The sequence below is a fragment of the Setaria viridis genome, chromosome 3 (assembly GCF_005286985.2).
Source record: "Setaria viridis chromosome 3, Setaria_viridis_v4.0, whole genome shotgun sequence".
NCBI classification, from domain to species: Eukaryota; Viridiplantae; Streptophyta; class Magnoliopsida; order Poales; family Poaceae; genus Setaria; species Setaria viridis.
Window position 1 is genome coordinate 42141636 of NC_048265.2, and position 18308 is coordinate 42159943.

The window sequence follows — 18308 nt, forward strand, 5'->3', positions numbered from 1 at the left end:
TTGATTCTTGCAAATTATTGTCGTATATCCGCGGACCGCGGGACATGATTTAAGATATGAATTTTAGTCCCCGGCCGGCTGTCCTCCTTCCGTTCCCCAAATCACAAGCACGACGACGACCCGGCAGACCACACGCCGCCTCCTCCCCCAAAATTCGCCCGCCCATCGCCGACGCCTCCATGGCCCCGCCCGAAGCGGAGCCCGCCGCGGTCGCCGGCGACGTCGAGGAGGCCGCCGCGCCCCTGGTCCCCGGCTCCGGGGCCCGCCGCGCGTCTGCGGCGGCCGCGGCGCCGACCCGCGACGTGCACGTGCTGAGCTCCGCCTTCCTCTTCGTCTTCCTCGCCTACCACGCCGCGCAGAACCTCCAGAGCACCGTCAACACGGTACGTGCCCCTCCGCTGCCCAAGCCCAACCCGCTGCTTCCCTTCACATCCGTGTCCGCGTCCTCATCCGTGTCTCTGCTCGCAGGACGAGGACCTGGGGTCGATCTCGCTGGGCGTGCTGTACACATCGTTCACGGCGTTCTCGGCGGTGGGCTCCGCGGTGGTGCGGTGGATGGGGTCCAAGCGCGCGCTTGTCGTCGGCACCTCCGGTTACCTCCTCTTCATCGCCGCCAACCTCGCCCCTTCCTGGTACGCTCTCGCACGCGCCTCCGCCCCCAGGTCCCCCACCTCCCCTTCCTCTCTGTCTGTTTCCTCTGCAACTCCAATGCGGCGGCAGCAAATTCGTGCTGCTGAATGCGGCTCGCTTCCTCGTCCCGAGAGGGGGTGTTTGGATCTGGCTAAAGTTCAGTACACCGGACGTTTGATTAGGATGATTAAATATAGGTTAATGACAAAAATAAATGTAAATGAGAGTTAATTCGCAAGATAAATCTCGTTCGTTTCGGCTGAAATGGCCCGAAGCGAGGTTCATTTCAGGCCTCAATGAAAATTGCTGTTCGGTTGGCCTGATCCGGAACCAAACCTGAGCCGGATCGGTTTCACTCCTTCACTCCAAGACCCGGAAGCAATCCCCACCTCTAACCCTCCGGAACGAATCCAAGGCGCTGCGCAAGCGTGACGGGGCCCGACTCGCGGCGGCGCTGTGGGCGCAACGGCGGTCGGCGCGGGAGGTGTCCTGCCTGGCGTTCTCTGCGCGGCGCCCGACGACGAGTCCGACGTGGCCACGCTTGCCGACGCCTTCGCAGCCGCCGTGTCTGCCACCTCGTCCGCGGTCTTCGCCGGTGTGTCCACGGCCTCCGCCGAGTTTGCTGCCAGCGCCGCGCTATCCCCGAGGACCTCGACGCCCTACTCCTCGGCCCGCACGCCCGCCAGCCCGATGTGGCTGGTGACTGACCTGCTCCGGTGGCACCGGGTCGTCCGTCCCCTCCGCTGCCTCCGGGCACACGACCGCCCACAGCTCCCCCATTGTCTCCACCCACATCGGCAGCTCCCCGTTGACGGGCTCCCTCCCGCTGAACCCTGTGTGGAACACCGCCGCGCCCTCGACCGCCGCTGCCATCTCGCCGGCCGCGGCCATCATCGCAACGTTGTGGGCGATGTTCCCGCCGGCACTCTCGCCGGCCAGGAAGACACGGCCGAGGTCCCCACTGCTGCCAGCGACCGCCCACTCGAGCGTGGAGGGAGTCCTCATACCCGGTGGGGAACGGATGCTCCGGCGTGAGGCGGTAGTTGACGGAAACGACGAGCAAGCTTGCCCGAGCCGCCAGGGTGCTGAGGAACGGCTGGTGCGTCAGGGCCGCCGCCGATTGTGTCAAACGCGCCGCTGTGGAAGTAGACGAGCAAGGGGAGCTTCTTCTTGTTCTGCTGCTTGGACGTGTCCGCCGAGAGGTAGAGGTGGACGTAGAGGCCGGTGTCGGCGTCGATGGTGACGTCCTTGGATGTGACGCCGATGATGGCATCGAAGCCCAGCGGCACGGTGGTGGTACCGACCAGGCGGTCGATGCGGCGGTCGCTGTAGATACGGAAGAAGGGAGTGTCGATGATGATTTCTTTGAAGCTCGCCAGATCCATGGCCAGCGCCGGACCTACTACTAGCCTCCTGGAAGAAATCGACCGGCGGCCTGCTGCAGCTAGTAGATGTACCTTGTTGCTAAGAACATGCTCGTTTTGAGTGGATTGGCAGGATTAAATCCTGGTCGGATTGTGTGCCACTCGTTTTGAGTGGATTGGCAGGATTAAATCCTAGTCGGATTGAGGGCACAGATGGAATGGAAGTAATCCTGGTCGGAATCCAATCCGTCTGAAACGAACGAGGTAGCCTAATTAATCCATAATTAACATCCATAATTAGCCTATTAATCCATGATTCATTGCATGAGAGCATCAGGATTCCTCAGTCCAGTGGAGTAGCTGAATCTCGCCGACAATTTAGGCAAAGTCTAAATCGAGTCTTTCTGAATCCTCTGACACTTCGCAGTTCGTACGATAAGTTGGGGCAAATCAAATTTGCTATCGCCCGTAAGGAGCTCTCCTCACGGTCGAGCTCCAACCATCCTGTTTTGACATTAATTTTCACCGTCATTCCATATACGGTCCGATCCCCTTCCTGCGACCTCCACAACCACGTCACACCACGTTGCACTCAACGCATGCTCAGAACAATCAGAAAACCAATCCGCACAAAAAAGAATTAGAGAAATAATTTAGACAACAAAATTTATGAATCAAAATTTTTAAAAAGATTATGAATGCAAAACTTTTTGGGCAAAAATGTTTAAACAAAAGTTATATGAAAAACTTTGGAGCATTCAGGAACAAAAGTTTTTGAAAACAAAAAACAGGCGAAAAATCAGAATAAAAAATTTTGATCAAAAAAATTTGACAAAAATTATGCATAAAAATTAGAAACAATTTTTTTTAAAAAAAGCAAAAGAGCTCGGCGCGGCGCGTCGCCGGCAGGCGGCCACAGCCACTCGCCGACGGCCGCGACTGCTCCGTCACAGCCCCTCGCCGGCGGCCGCGGCCGTGCGCACGCTCCGCCGCGGGCCATCGCCGCGCTAGTGTTGCTGCTCCGCTGAGTCGCATGCCCGCGCCGCCGCTCCTGCTCCCGCGCGAGGAGCGCTGGGCCCGGACCGGACCGGCTGGCCCTGCCCACCGCTGCCGATCCCTCCTGCTCGCGCCCACGGGACCTCCGTCGAGGGAGAAGTGATGATTGGAGAGGAAAGAGAATGAAAGAGAAGAAACCGGAAGCAGCAGAGGCGCAGAGCGATAAGGTCATCGTGGCTCGTGGGCATCCTGGCACATGGAGGGGTGTGCGCGTCGGGGAAAAGAAATCGACCGCTCGCAAGTGAGCTTACGGCCATCCGTAGAATTGACATTGGGGATTAGTTGGGGCCGAGGTGGTGTGCCAGGGGATGCTGAGGTGGAAGATATAAGAGTTTGAGGGCCTGCTAGAAAAAAAAAAGTTCACTAGATTTTGTAGGAATTTGTCCTCTAGAAATCAGGGAATTTTTTCTTTAAAAAAAGAAAATCAGGGAATTTCACAACGATTTAAGATTAAACCAGCTTGAGAAAAAAATTCTGCCGGTAAGATTGTAATGTAAGTGCGCCGGAAACTCTGCAAACGTGGGCAGTTCCAGCCACGCTGTGGGATGTGGCCTCTACACATGGAAATCAGCTCACAAGAATTTGCTTGGAACACTGTGCTGATGTGCGTGTGGTATGGCCAGTTTTCATCGCACTGTTACCAAGACTGCCACATTAGCGTTTTATTCAAATGAAACTGTCACTCTCGATGCATAGTTTCATTGCACAGTTTCATAAATAAATTATAACATTTAATTCTTGTATTGTGTTGTGATCAAATATGCCATGAGAATTACGTAGCCTTTTGTAATTGTATTTAAATTTCTAAGTATAGATCTTGACTTGATGCTTTGTTGAACTCATATAACATCTAATGCTTGCAACGAGAGGCAATGAAGACATATGGTTATAATGTGCCAGCAGAGTGCTTCGGTCAAATTTTTAGTTGTGATATACTCACTCCGTATAGGAAAAGGAAGTCGTTTTGGACAAGGTTTGGGTTAAACATTGGGAATATAAATCATGAATAATTTTTAAGTTGTTGAGTTTGGAAATGTGAAAGCCATATAAATAGATTTGTCTTGAAAAATACTTTCATAAAAATATACATATATCACTTTTGGATAAATATTTTTATAAAAACAAGGAGTCAAAGTAATGCTTTGGAGACCGTGTCGCTATCCAAAACGACTTCCTTTTCCTATACGGAGGGAGTAAATTACTTTAGTAATCTGACAAAAGCACATGTATGACCTGAATTGATATATATCAAGGGATACATCCTAGCCAAATACTAGATGGCATGTTTAGTTGAACGAACCATATGAAATTTAGAACATAAGGGCCTGTTTGGGAAGGAGGTGTTAAAGTTTAACAGTGTATTAAACTTTAACACCCTCAAATGAGGTGTTAAACTTTAACACAAGGTGGGTGTTTGGATGGGTTGTTAAAGTTTAACACTTTAGCTGAAAAATGACTGCATTACCCCTCAATAAATGAGGTCCAATACCCCTGTGCTGCTGTTTTTTTTTGGCACCAAGTGCTGGTGTGCTCTTTTGGCGCTAGGAGGTGCTCGTGCTTGCGCTGGCGCCCGGTTCTGCTCGGTCTTTGGCGTCAGGTGATGTGGGCTTCATTTTTTTTTCATTCGGCCAAATGAAAGAACGATCAAATGAAATAAAAAATATTCAAATTATTTAGAATGTCCTGTACACACGATAGAACGCAGAGATTACAAAAATGTTGTCAACATCATTACAATACAATCATACAAATAATCTACGATTTGTTGTACAAAGCATTAGCTAATTCATCCCGAAATGCATTCATATTATAATCTTCATCCCCTGCTTGTGTATTTGTCCCATGTCCTTCGTCGTTTGGCACTTGAGCTATAGGAATAAAATTTTCATCCCGATCGCACATACCAAAGGCCATATCGGCCATATCATTCTCTCGTATGAAATTATGAATTGCCATGCATGCTACTATGATTTTACTTTGTTTGTGCATCGGAAAACTTGGTATACCCAACAAAATCCTCCACTTCATCTTCAACACTCCAAATGACCTTTCAATAACATTTCTAAGGGACGAATGGGCGTAATTAAAAGTCTCTTTCATACCTTTTGGTATTGGGCCACTCCTAAACTCCGGTAGATGATACTTTGTACCCTTATAGGGTGCAAGGTAACCCGGACGATTTGCATAACCCGAGTCAACTAGGTAAAATTTGCCTACATATACAACAATTTTCATGAGGTTAATAAAGGTGCCACCATCTTCTATACAAATGAAAACAAAACAAGTTTACCTGCAGGAGGATGCGGAAACTTGTCACCATATTTATTTAAGGCATCACTGAAGACTCTCATGTCATGAACCGATCCAGGCCATCTAGTCACAGCAAATGTGAACCTCATGTCGAAATCACATAAAGCCAGCACATTCTGTGAAGTATATCCATGTCTCCCGGTGTGCTGAACCACCTTATCATTTGGCACCACGACCGGTATATGCGTCCCATCTATAGCTCCTATACAATTGTTGAAGTATGGTGCAAAACGAGGGTTTCTCAACCTTTGGTGCATGGTCTTAAATTCTGGATCCTTAGGCTTAATAATATCCACTGCTAGCTTAAGAACACTAGACAAAACATTATTGAATGTACGGCTTATTGTTTCTAAGGACCTTACAAACCGGTCCTCAACCTGTCTAAGGGATCGTGGTGCACCAATTACCCAAAGGAACATTCCTAAAGCCTCCATCGTGGACATTCCTCTAGTTGCCCTCAACCCATAGTTGTCGACCAACAAGTCATGCAGCTGGTGAAACAAAAGGCTTGACATCCTAAACATGTTGTAGCAAGCGGTTCTGCTAGACAATGTTTCATGCACCCATTCTATACCCGACACAGTAGGAACCCTCTGTGGAGCCTTGTCCATGTAAGTGTCACAATACGTACCGATCATGATTGCGGTCGTTAACATGTCCCGGGTCCTTTTACGATGATACTGTTGCATCCACATGAAACCAATAATCTCTGTTGACAAGTCGTCATCTGAGGAACTTGTCTCATCATTATCAAAGGAATACTCCTAAGGCAGCAAAGAAAACCATGTCAGTCAGTCCTAAACATCCACATTTTTCTAAGGGACAAATCTATAAAACAGCCACAAAACAGCAACATTTTTTGCAAATTCAATCCTTATAAAATGAAAACAGCCACTAATTTAGCATATTCAATCCTTAGAAAATGAAAACAGCCACATTCCAAAGCACATTTAATCCTTAAATAGAACAAACAGTCACATATTGTTCAAACAACCATACTTAGTACATAAAGGAACTCTTATTCCCTAAAACAACCACATTCACTCCTAAGGACAACTAGTTACTTCTACCAAACTAAAGCACATTCACTCAACAATATTGTTTTCTTTGCAATATCTCTGCAAATGACGCAGCCTTCCTTCAGGAGTTGGTATGTTGCAAAAAAATTCCCTCTCATATGGATCTTTGAATAAGTGCCTGCCTGCATAGAACTCTACACTTTCTGGGGTTGCTCCACATTCCAAAGCCAGCTGTTGACACCTCTTAACAGACTGACCCATCTCTTGTATAGGGTTGATCTTCTGTCTTTTCTCATTGAGGCTGGTTGCAATACTCTCCCCCACATTCCTTAATAGGTTATCATCTTTGTCAGAGGTAGTCAATTTCTCAACTAGGCTGCTCACCATCTTCATCAAAGGGCTTTTACTTTTCTTTCCAGGACTAGTGGCAGTGGACTTGGTGCTGGTGCTACTTCCTCTCTTCTTGCTGCTACTGCTGACTGGGCTGTCTTCATATTCATTAACAAACCCATCTGGACCATATTGATCATCTTGCTCCACATCATCAACATCTTGGTCCTCATCCTCTTCACAACCAGCCACAAAAGATGTAGAGCCATCCACTACAACATCACGAAACATCTCCTCTAGGTGATCCATGTAATTTGGAACACCATACCGAAATTTCTTACACTCACTAAATCTGCCCTGCAAATGGATTATGATGTTATACACCATTGCACATAAAAGTTACTGCAAACATATTTCCAGAAATTATATTTGCCCTCACCTTGGTGTTTTTTTTCCACCACCACTCTGCGGCACTTATACTACCATCCGCATTCCTTCAAAGACCAGTATCCTTGTGGCATGCTTTCCAGAAATTATGCAATGTTTTCAATTGATTAATCCTGTTCCTGATCTGGGAATTTTGATGTCTCAACCCAGTGGCCATCTGGTATTTATCAACTACTATCTTCAAACCTCTTGAAGTAATTGATCCTTTTGGACAGTTGCCTGATCTAATCTGCTCAACCCACAAGTCACACAACAGACCAGTATTGTGTTCTGTCCACTGTGCCTTGTCGAATCTATTTATCTAGACAATTTAACAGAGACATAGAAACCCATCACACACAGAATAGGTAACAACATCACAAAAAAGGGTGTTAACCATCACAAGAACAGGCACTAACATCGCAATAATTCCTGTTTATTGAACTATAGCAAGTAAACCATCACAAAAAAACAGTCCTAATTCCTGTTTCTGAACTAGAGCTTTAACACACAAGACCAGGGTCTTAACCATCACAAGAACAGGGTGTTAAACATCACAAGAACAGGGTGTTAAACATCACAAGAACAACCACTAATCCACTCCTAAACTCCCACTAACCATCACAACAACATTCAGTACCACAGATGATCACAAAAACATCCACTAGCACAGATGAACAGTTCAATAGGATGGCTATCAGAACTAACCTTGGAGGTGGGGAAAATAAGCTCGACATTTTGTGGACCACCTTCTTCGTCGTCAAGATCAACCCAATCCTCTCCACCGTAGGGTTCGGTGTAATCAGCAGTGGATGGACCTCCACGACCGCGAGACCATCTTGCGCGGCCGTAGGAACGGCCTCCGCTGCGTCCGCCGCTGCTACCAGCACCGTCGGCCAACGATCCAACGAAGAGAGGCCTTGTCACAGGTGCTCCGCTGCGTCCGCCGCTGCCGCCGCCCCCTCTGCCGCCGTCTCGACCGCCCCCCCCTTCTCTGCTGCCACCGTCGCCTCCTCTACCTCCATTGCGAGGCGCGCGTAAGCCGAGGGTGCTCCTTCTCCCCGAAGGAGGTCGGGGTAGGAGCTGTAGTCGGCCAAATCTTCGGCCTGGGAGTTGAGATCCAGGGCTTGCAAGCCCTCGCGAGGAACTCTAGAGGATTCGGCCTGGGAGAGGAGGTCGAAGGCGCCGGCGGGGAAAGCTGAATCCGCGTGGGGGAAAAGATCTTGCAATCCATCATCGCCGTGCCCGTCCATGAGCCCCGGGAAAGGGTTCAGGGCAACGCGGCGCACTCCTAGCGGCGTGTATGCGGTGGATCTGGGACGCGGTGGGGAGAATTCGAAGAAGGGCGGAAGGGAAGTTCCTGGAGGCAGGGTGGGGATGGAGGCGGGGGGAAGAAAAGGATTGGAAGGGGAAGGTCACGGGAGGGAGATAACGGGGACAGGAGACGGCGGAAGGCGATGAACCGCGGGCGGGAGGAGATGGCCGGCGGGAGGAGTTGGCGGCGGGCGCGGAGGAAGCGATGCGGGAGGAGATGGCGGCGGGCGCTCAAGCAGCGATGCGGGAGGGGAACGAGTGGGGGACAGATGCGAGAGGAGGGCGCGCTAGCGGCGGGTGGGATGGATGGCCGGCGGGAGGAGATGGCGGCGGCCGCGGAGGATGCGATGCGGGAGGGGTCAGAGGGGAATGCGGGAGGAGGATGCGCTGGCGGTCGGATAGGGGAGAGAAGAGGAGAGAGAGGGGGGCAACCAGGGAAAAGAGAGAGAGGGGGACCACTTTTAACACCTTTGCCACATTTTAACACCCCCTCCATGTGTTTATGGAAAGAGAGGTGTTAAATTTTAACACTTCATCTTTAACACTTGTGTTTGGCAGCCAAAGTGTTAAAAATGTGTTAAAAAGGGGTGTTAAACTTTAACACCCCCTTCCCAAACAGACCTTAAGTATAGTTGTTTGAGAAAAGTGTTTGCACAATGCACATAGGACAAACATAAAAATCAAGGAGCCAGAGTGGTGTTTGCTTTAGCATTGACAAGAGGACATTTCTAGAAATTCTATGTATGAAAAGCTATTCCTCTGAACTAATCACGAAAGCAGGAAACCAAGTTATATCCTATGAAGGATTTGGGGATTAATTTCCCGCTCGTACAAAAACTAAACCGAACAAGATACAAACTTGCCATGGATTTGCGGATTGATTCCCATGTGGGGAATGACCTGGGCCACTTGCCCACTTGCATCCTCCATGTACAGGCCACAAACCTGCAGTTCGTGGAGATTCCGAGTACGAAGAGTGCTGCTGTGTTGAGGTCGCGCCGATGCTCAATCTCCTGGTGAAGAAGACGTCTCAAGAGTTGCCGGGGGCCTTGCTCCCTCGGCGAGACATTGCAGCCACCGGTGATGCCTGCTGATGCCCCTCCACCGGTGATGCCTGCTGATGTCTGTCCAGGAGCCTCCGCCGCCGGCTAGCACCAGCCTCTGTCGCGGGAGGACGAGCGGATGAGGGTGAGGGATGGTTGGAGGAGGCGCCGCCGGGGGTGCAGAATGGCGGGAGGAGGCACCGTGGATGGCGACTGGCGGGAGTAGGCGCGGTTCGGCGGTAGGGATGGGCGGCAGGCGGCGTTGAGCGCAGGGTGGGCGCGCCGCCGCGCGCACGGGATCCTCGATGAAACTCAACCCTGCTAGTGCGTTTCAAGTCGTTTCATTCGTCTTGGTAACAGCAGCAACTTTCAACCTGATGACACTACCTTCTTCTCTTCCCCATGAATAAACTGCCATATCAGCAAAATGGATGATGTGTCGTAGTATTAAATAAGAATGAAACTCCTTTTCAAACCCTATTGAGACTGATCTAAGTAGGAAGCGAGGCGTGTGCAGCTCAAGTTCCGGTATCAGAGTCAGGTGGATATTTCCCGTGTCCTGTGCTTGTGGTTGAGACCTGAGCATATTGCGGGTCAGGTTGGGCTTCAGGCCGAGCCGATAAAAAGCCCGATTCATTTTGGGTCGAAAATTTGTGCCCACGAACAACCCATGGGCGTTATCGGGATGGGCTCGAGCTGCTCGTTCTTTTTTTTTAAAAAAATAAATGAAATTAATTGTTTGGGTGGGTTGGGCTGACCCAATTTTTTTCGAGCTTGATTTTTGCTAACCACACCTGGCTTGGCAGCTGGCATGGGCCGGCTAAAACCTATCAGGCTTGGGCTGAGCTGGGCTCAAAATGCTCAGGTCTATTGTGGTTGGGTGTAAACCTGAGCAAAATGCGGGCTAGGCTCGGGCCAGGCTGACAAAAAGCTCGAATGTTTTGGATCAAAACTTGGCCAAACCCGCCCACGAACAGCTTTCGGGCTAGCTTTTTCGGATTTTTTTGGGCCAGGTCAGGCCATCCGGTCTTTTTTATTTGGAAAATAAATTAAAAAATAATCGGATTTTTTTCGGCTGGCGAAATGTGCGCCACGCCCAGCCCAACAAAGACCACGGGCTGGGCTTAGCCCGACAGGCTTGGGCTGGGCCGTCGGGCCGAGCCGCATTTGCTGAGGTCTAGGGTGCTCGATTCGATCTGGCCCCTCACCTGCATACAAACATATGCAGACGAAAAGAATGCAGTATCCATGCAAATTAGAGCCAACCACTGCGAACCATCCGAACGCAATTCATCTAACTCGCCTATGTTTTGAAACCCTGTGCTAATCCTATATTATCTTGGAATGCGTCTACAACTACGCCCCCTTTTCTAATCCATATACCAAAGCTAGGGCCATAGCGTTGCTACAGAGCCGTAGAGGAAGGAACGATCTAGGGGATAGGGAGGAGGGCTGAATGGGGTTGGGGAGAACAAAATTGTTTGGATCCTTTTATTTTGAAGGAATTAGAATCTACTTAGTGCAGTAGCCTAATCATCTTGAAATGTGGCATTCTATAACTTTCTAAAGTTTAGATATAAGTTTATCTTAAATTCATGGTGGTGGGAGATGGAAATTGATTCTATAGATCCTCATGCTATGTTTCTAATGTGCAACTTATAGCACGCTCTTCGACTCGCTTCCCTATAGCAAAGGTGTAGCACGTAAGTATCTCTCCCATATGGCCAACAATAATATACAAATATATTTCACGTACAATTATATTAGCTTAATAAATTTGTATCTAAATTATGATTATTAGAATGGAATTCAATTCCAAGGATCCAAACAGGACTAAGAGTTGGTGAGGGCTAACTGGCGGTATTGAGTAGGAGCGGTTTTTTATATAGGTTTCAACGTTCTCTTAGGTGGATGAGGAATGTAAATAAGGAAATATGGTGAGTCGTCATTAAAATATTGTAGTATTTTATTTGTTTATAAATCGAGGCCCCGTTGATACCATTTCTTGATTTGAGCCTACAACTAGCTGTGTGCAATTGTACCTTGTCATGGATGCCTACTAACGTGGCCGTCAGGTTTATATCGAACCCTTCATTGTTAGCAACAGCCGAACCAGGCTTAGGCTTTGTCCGACCGCTGAGGCGCTGAGCGGTTGGAGTAGAGTAGAGTAGTCGCGTCGGCAGCTGGTGGTTGGGTACTTGCGTGATCCGATCAGACGCGTCACCTGACAAATGGCGGAATCCGTCCGAGTATGACATTATCCAGACCACGGTTGGGGAAGTACATCTGCACATGGACGCAATTGACTACCGAGTCCAACGGCGGCAGCAAAGGCCAACGACTGTCACCGTCGTGTTGGCAAAGGCTCCGAGAGCACGCCAACACAACACGGGTGCAGGCCAGTGCTTTTAGGGCAGGCCCAACGCGGCCTCCAAAGAGCGGTGGCCTCACAAAAATTATCATGCTCCACGTAGGTAAAGGCTACTGTAACATCCTCAACGCAAGCACACATGACCCCTGCGCAACCTGCTCCTGCCTTTTCCCTTTTCCCTGACGCACCCTCTCTCAAATCTCTCGTTCTCTCTCCTGAGGCCATGGTAGCCCCTGCAGGGCACCCAATTTTTGACCACGCTGGCATCCGAGCCTAGATAACCTGAAAAGGCTACTAATGAAGCTACCGCGTTGGGCTTGCTCTAAGATTCTCTTTTGCCCAACAAAAAAAAAAAGGATCTGCAAAGTCTGCAAGAACCCTTTCCAATTGGCTAGCACATCAATCCAAATCCATCCAAGAAAAGGGCATTTCTAGCTATTGTTCAGATGCATAACTAGAATTGCATTTTTTAGATGGAGGGAGTAGGATCCTTCTTGAACAGAAATGATCTCACAATTCACTATGAGTCTATGCTGAACTGCTACTCAATTCGTTTCAAATTCTAAATCGTTTTAGTTTTTTACGTACATAATTTTTGTTTGCTATACATTTAAATATATATTATATCTAGATACGTAGCAAAATCTTTATATTTAGAAAAATTAAAATAACCTATATTTTAAAATGCAAAGAGTATGTCGATAAAAATCATGCTAGGATACTTAGATATAAAGTTAGGGGGGTTAAAACCATAAATGACATGGAACTAACACGACAACACGGGCGATGTAGCAAGCCGATAATGTTTGCCTCCTTCGTATTTAAATTCGAGATTGGAATTGAGTTCACAAGAAATCATAAATAACTATTTTTAAAAAAAATTGGCGACGATCTCGGCGTACAACAGCCGTCTTAGGATCCAAAGTATATTTGTTTTTAGCTTGTTGATGATGATGATGCAAAGGCTTCTATCCACTTGGAAAGCTTTGGGGAGGAACATCCAAGGACACACGGACAAAAGCCGCAGGAAATCATCAGCTAGCGAGCCCGCTACGGACAAGCCAGTGAGCCACTGCGCTGCGGGCCCCTCACCCGCCACGCCCGGCCGGCGGCCGCGGGCCAACTGCCTCGTCTCGTCACCGGCCGCCGGCCTCGTCTCGTCACCTCCGCTCCCGCGCCGGCCACCGGACATCCCCTCCCCACGCCTCGAGCCCGCCACCCCCCCCCCCCCCCCCCCCCCCCCCGACTATAAGAGCTTCTAGAAGCTTCTTCCTCACTTCACTGCGCTGCGCTCTCGACCTCTCGTGCCCCCACGCCCCCCACAGGCCGGCCGGCAGCCATGGACGCCCACCGCGACGAGGAGTCCGCGGCGTCGCCGCTCATCGCCGCGCCGGCGCCGGCGGCGGGCGGCCGGAGCCACGCCGCCGACGCGCACGTCCTCTCCGCCGCCTTCCTTTTCGTCTTCTCCGCCTACGGCGCCGCGCAGAACCTCGAGACCTCCGTCAACACCGTGCGCGCGATCCTCTCCTCCCTGCTTCGGCGTTCCCCCAGCCGCGGGTTTCGTGTGCTCGTTCTCATCGGTGTGCGGTCGCGGTGCAGGAGGGCGGCCTGGGCACAGTCTCGATGGGGATCCTCTACACCTCCTTCACGCTCTTCTCCGTGGCCGCGTCGCCAGTGGTCACGCGGGTGGGGCCCAAGCGCGCGCTCGTCGTCGGCAGCAGCGGCTATGTGCTTTTCATCCTCGCCAACCTCGTCCCGAAATGGTGCGTGCGTCTTGGTCGCGGATCGCGACTCATCACTGTCGCTGTGCAAATACAGCGGTGCTATGCTGGTTTTGGAGTTGGATGCGTGCTGCCTGCTTGATAAAATGCGTAGCTAAGCAGCGTTCGGTTGGGTTAGAGATTAGTATCGATTCTATTTGATGAACTCCTGTTTGATTTGCTCTAGTCCGTGTTGGGTAGAGGATGTATAAAAAATCTGACCATTGCCCTGTCCTGGTGATTTGTTACATTCAAGTCTGGCCATTTGGTCCCTGGTGATTGGGACATAGAGGTAGCAATTGTGTTACGAATCACAATCATCAGTTTGCATTCCCTCTTTACAGCCACCTAACAACTCTTCACGCCGAAAGTGGTCAAATGGCCTCCTTCTAGTTCAACAGCTGGACCACCAGTGGGCTTTTGACGGTTCCTGTTGCAGAAGCCTTTTCCCAGTGCTGGTGTGATGCCAGTTTTGATCCCACTTTGCCTGATGCAAAAGATGGTTTGCTTGTGCTGTGGTGGTCTGTTGGATTGGATTTGGATGCATGGTAGACATCTCTCTGATCAAATGACTTACTATGTGAGGATATTCATTGGAGTTTAGAGTGATGAGTGTTGATTCCACTTGATCAATTCTTGTTTGGAAGTGTTCTATAGTCTGTATTTCATCGAGGATGCGCAAAATTCTGACCATTGGAAGGTCTAGGCCATGTCATTGGGACATAATGTAGTATATGTGTCATGTTTCTACTTGTTTTCATGGTCTGCAGCATTCTTCCTGTGAATAAGTGAGCTGGAAGGGACTCAGGTCCCTGGGTTCTTAGGAAAATGCTATCTGAATTTAGTGGGACCTCTCAGCAAGTGCCCAGTGGCCAGTGGGGATTCTCTCCTGGTAATGTACCCGACAATCTGCTGGGGAAGTGTTCTACTTTCTTTTTGATATACATAAGTTTGATTGGACATGGATAGCTTTTGATAGTAGCTGATGTGCTTCCTAATGTACTGGTTGTTTCAGTTGTGTAAAATGCTTCATAAATTTGTAGTACATTCAACATGACGCCTTTTGTGTAATTGTAACTTGAATGACAAATTTTCAGGTACACAATGGTGCCAGCTTCTCTCTACCTTGGTTTTACGGCATCGATCATTTGGGTTGGGCAGGTAACAGCTTAGCTTTTATCTGAAATGCTTCTTCCCTGTCTCTTTCCATCTCACACACCTATATTGCACTGCAGGGTACATACCTTACTTCAGCTGCCCTCAGTCACGCAAGAGAAAATAATTTGCCCGAGGGTCCAACTTTAGGGAGCTTCAATGGGGAGTTTTGGGGAATGTTTGCTAGCACACAGGTACATTTGTCCAAGAGCTTCGCTTAGTCGAAACATGCTAGGAGATATTCTAGTATTTATTCTCCATCCCTTAAACTGAAGTGTCTATTTCTCTCTTGATACATCTCCTCTACAGTACAATTGTTTCTGACTAATACTACTTCATTTGAACTCTGTAGGTCATTGGAAATTTGATCTCGCTTGCTCTACTGAGAAATGGAAAGGTTAGCATCATATTATAATATTTCAAACTGGAGATTCTTTTTACACTTCACATTATGTTCTTGAAAATGATAATTAGTAGCTAAAGGCTAAAGTGTAATTAAGGTTCTTGACTTATAACATAGTACAATGAGTCAATGACTTACCTTTTCTTTGTTATTTTTAATAATGTCAGTTTGTTACATGTGAGATGCCATATTGTTTGATCCTCTGTTTCTCATATCGCTTCAGGATGGTGGAAGTGTTACCGGAAAAAATCTGCTATTTGCTGTGTTTCTTGGCTGCATGATTGTGGGCATTGTACTAATGTGTTTACTTTCGAAAAGAGATGAGAAAAGAGATAATGCTCCCACACATTCCTCATTTGGAGCTATGTTGAAATATATTGTTGCCCCACTTAAGGACCGAAGAATGCTTCTTACCATCCCTCTTATTGCATATTCAGGTTTACAGCAGGCATTTGTATGGTAAGTAGCCCATGTTGTTTTCAACATCCATGGTTGTTCACTTTAGTAAGCATTTCTCTAAGACAGTTCTGTGGATTTTTCTGAAGGGCGGTATTCACAAAGAGTATTGTAACACCTGTTCTTGGCATCAGTGGTGTTGGTGGAGCTATGGCAATTTATGGTGCAGCTGATGTAGTTGTAAGTAAAATAAAAATTGACCTGCTTGTTGAATGACTTACTTTATCCTTCTTTTTGCCCAGAAAATATTGACATATATCCTCCATTCGTTGTACCATTTCTATGCTACATCCTGTATTCATTTTCCCCTGTTGTTTCAATTGCCTTGGGCAGTAATCGTCAAAGTGCACTAGTCACACTAGCAACTATAGCATATTTTGTTCTCCAGTTATCTGCAACTTTACAAAAAATCTGTACTACATGTTTACCTGATTTCCGGAACATTCCTGGCATTGCAGTGTTCGTTGGTTGCTGGACGCTTGACTTCTGGACTTCATTCAGCAGCATTTATAGTGTCGGTGGGAGCAATTCTTCAGGCCATTGTCCTATTCTGGTTGCTTCTCTTTTACAGGTATGATATGTGTAAATTATACTTCAGTTGTGCCTGTGACTCTACTGTAATTTACTCATCTTTATCCTGCCAACAGTCCAATGGCTGGACTGCTTGGTGCGGCGATACCTCTATTCATAGGCGCCTTATGGGGTGTTGGTGATGGTGTCTTGAATACACAATTAAGTGCACTACTTGGGCTGCTGTTCGAAGATGTCAAGGTAATCTTATTTTAATGCCTTTTATTTAGTGTTTCATGTGCACACATGGCATGAATACTATGCTTTGATCTCGTTAGCTGGCTTATGAGTTATGAATCAGTTAATTTGGTATTAAGGGTATAATTTGAAAATCTTTATTTCCTGGCATAACCACTTGTCTGCAATGAAGTCAATTTTGACAACATGACAAATGCAGGAGGCTGCCTTTGCACAGCTGAAGGTGTGGCAATCAGGCGCCATTGCAGTTATCTTCTTTCTGAGCCCAAACATCACACTGCAGGCCATGCTTATCTTGATGACCACGTCTCTCTTCATTTCCTTTGGCTCATTCCTGTTCCTTACCCTTGTCGTCGAGAAGTCATCGACTGCCAGACCTTGAGGCAAGACCATTTGCTGATGTCCAAATCGGCTCCAATGTAACTTCGTCAGTATTACCAGTGGCCTGTGCAGCCCCATGTTGTATTCAGTATACGCCAGTGAGATGAACGGGAAATGCAGCACCCATCAGGTGCCATCTGTGGCACCATGTTACACTACACCATTGGTTTCAGCCATTTGCTGAAGCGAAGTTGTAGCAGGCCGCAAAACGGGGGAGCCGTCCGTCGGGCTCGCTCCCAGCTTGCTGGTACTGGTCCTCTCCTTTTGCTTCTCTGCAGCAATGTCATAGGTAAAAAAAAAGTTTACATTGTAAGAAATGTTCTTTCGTTTGGACCACAGGAACTTGTAAACCTCGCACATCCAATGAGTGTGAATGCTTTTCTGTTCAACAGAGTGATGATCATGAAATTCTCATGTTCGAAAAGGCCTGGAAGATGCTATACATTGGGTTGGTAATGGTTAGTATAGAAATAGACGAACATTTTTTTTAGATTAAGGCACAAGTGAATGTCTACAACGAAACAAATCTGGCTAACTAGCCAGGCGATGCATAAGTACTTACACTCCAAACCTAAAATGAGGAACACAAAGACGAGAAAGTAAGCGACTAAGAAAAAAGTTAGAAAGATTAAACTTCAAACTTCTTCTAAGCCTGTACTTCCACCTTGTTTTGATCCTTATGCAACAACGAAATTCATACATTTGTTGTCTGTCTTCTTATAAACTATTGATGTTAAGATCATCCTGCCACACATATTGAAAGACAAACCAAGCACCACAAGATCATCCTGCCACACATATTGAAAGACAAACCAAGCACCACCAACGCTCCAAGCTCACCATGGTTCCGCCAACCCAAGGACTCCAAAGCGACGCCTCAAGAGAAAAGCAACGTTAAGATGCTGCTGTCGCTCGAACCATCGAGTCAGTTCTTTGGTTTTCATCTGGAAATGTCCCTCTGGTTGAGGTCCTTACAACAACGTCTTCAAGAAGGTAAAGGATGCCTATAGCACCATCGTCGCTGGCAAATGATCAAGGACCAAGCTAGGCTTTCACCCGAGAACCTACACCCCACATGGCAACCACCAAACGCTGTTGGTTGCCGCCTCAGCTATACCACCACGAGTCACCCGACTTTTTTTTTTAGCCCTTTTCGTGAAATTTTTTCACAAATACGCTCCTGACGGAACTAATTCAAAAAAAGAACCCATAGCTTGGCACCAAGCTAACACGTCTTGGCGCCAGCCTCCATGGCGCAAAGGTCCACCCGTCGCGGCTGACGGGGCACCTGACATGGCGGAGGCTTGGCGTCGGCGCCAAGCTTCCAACATAAGGGCCGCGCCCCTTCTTCCTGCCCGAGCCTTGTTCCTTCTCTTTCTCCTCCCTCTCGGGTTTTTTCTCTCCCCACTTCGCCCTATACTACGAATCGACATTTTGGCCTAAGAAACTTTCATTTGGTCCGTGGATCTTGAAGAGCAAGGTATCCTCTTTCCCTCGTAGCTTTTTTTCACATCGATTCGCT

At 48.1% G+C, this 18308-nt stretch overlaps 1 protein-coding gene and 1 pseudogene across 2 annotated transcripts; one reads left to right on the plus strand and one right to left on the minus strand.

Annotated features, from left to right (window-relative positions):
* Nucleotides 1–96: 96 nt before the first annotated feature.
* On the plus strand, nt 97–17175 carry LOC117848178 (UNC93-like protein 3). Of its 2 annotated transcripts, none has more exons than XM_034729507.2 (10): nt 97–383; nt 469–632; nt 14721–14784; nt 14859–14972; nt 15131–15175; nt 15405–15640; nt 15727–15817; nt 16096–16208; nt 16285–16408; nt 16605–17175. In XM_034729507.2, the coding sequence occupies exons 1-10, from the start codon at nt 180–182 to the stop codon at nt 16785–16787; spliced, it is 1338 nt and encodes a 445-aa protein (XP_034585398.1). In that variant the 5' UTR covers nt 97–179; the 3' UTR covers nt 16788–17175. The 2 variants fall into 2 exon arrangements, with proteins under 2 accessions (XP_034585398.1, XP_034585399.1); XM_034729508.2 differs by lacking the exons at nt 97–383; nt 469–632 and adding exons at nt 13188–13373; nt 13463–13626.
* LOC117848180 (tuliposide A-converting enzyme 2, chloroplastic-like) lies at nt 1249–2780 on the minus strand (annotated as a pseudogene).
* Nucleotides 17176–18308: the final 1133 nt, after the last annotated feature.

Bases quoted from the DNA above. Each gene is read 5' to 3' on its own strand.
- LOC117848178 (XM_034729507.2), top strand. From the start codon at position 180: ATGGCCCCGCCCGAAGCGGAGCCCGCCGCGGTCGCCGGCGACGTCGAG. The intron at 15,641-15,726 runs GTAAGTAGCCCA...ATTTTTCTGAAG, and splicing joins TTACAGCAGGCATTTGTATG to GGCGGTATTCACAAAGAGTA. The intron at 16,409-16,604 runs GTAATCTTATTT...TGACAAATGCAG, and splicing joins TGCTGTTCGAAGATGTCAAG to GAGGCTGCCTTTGCACAGCT.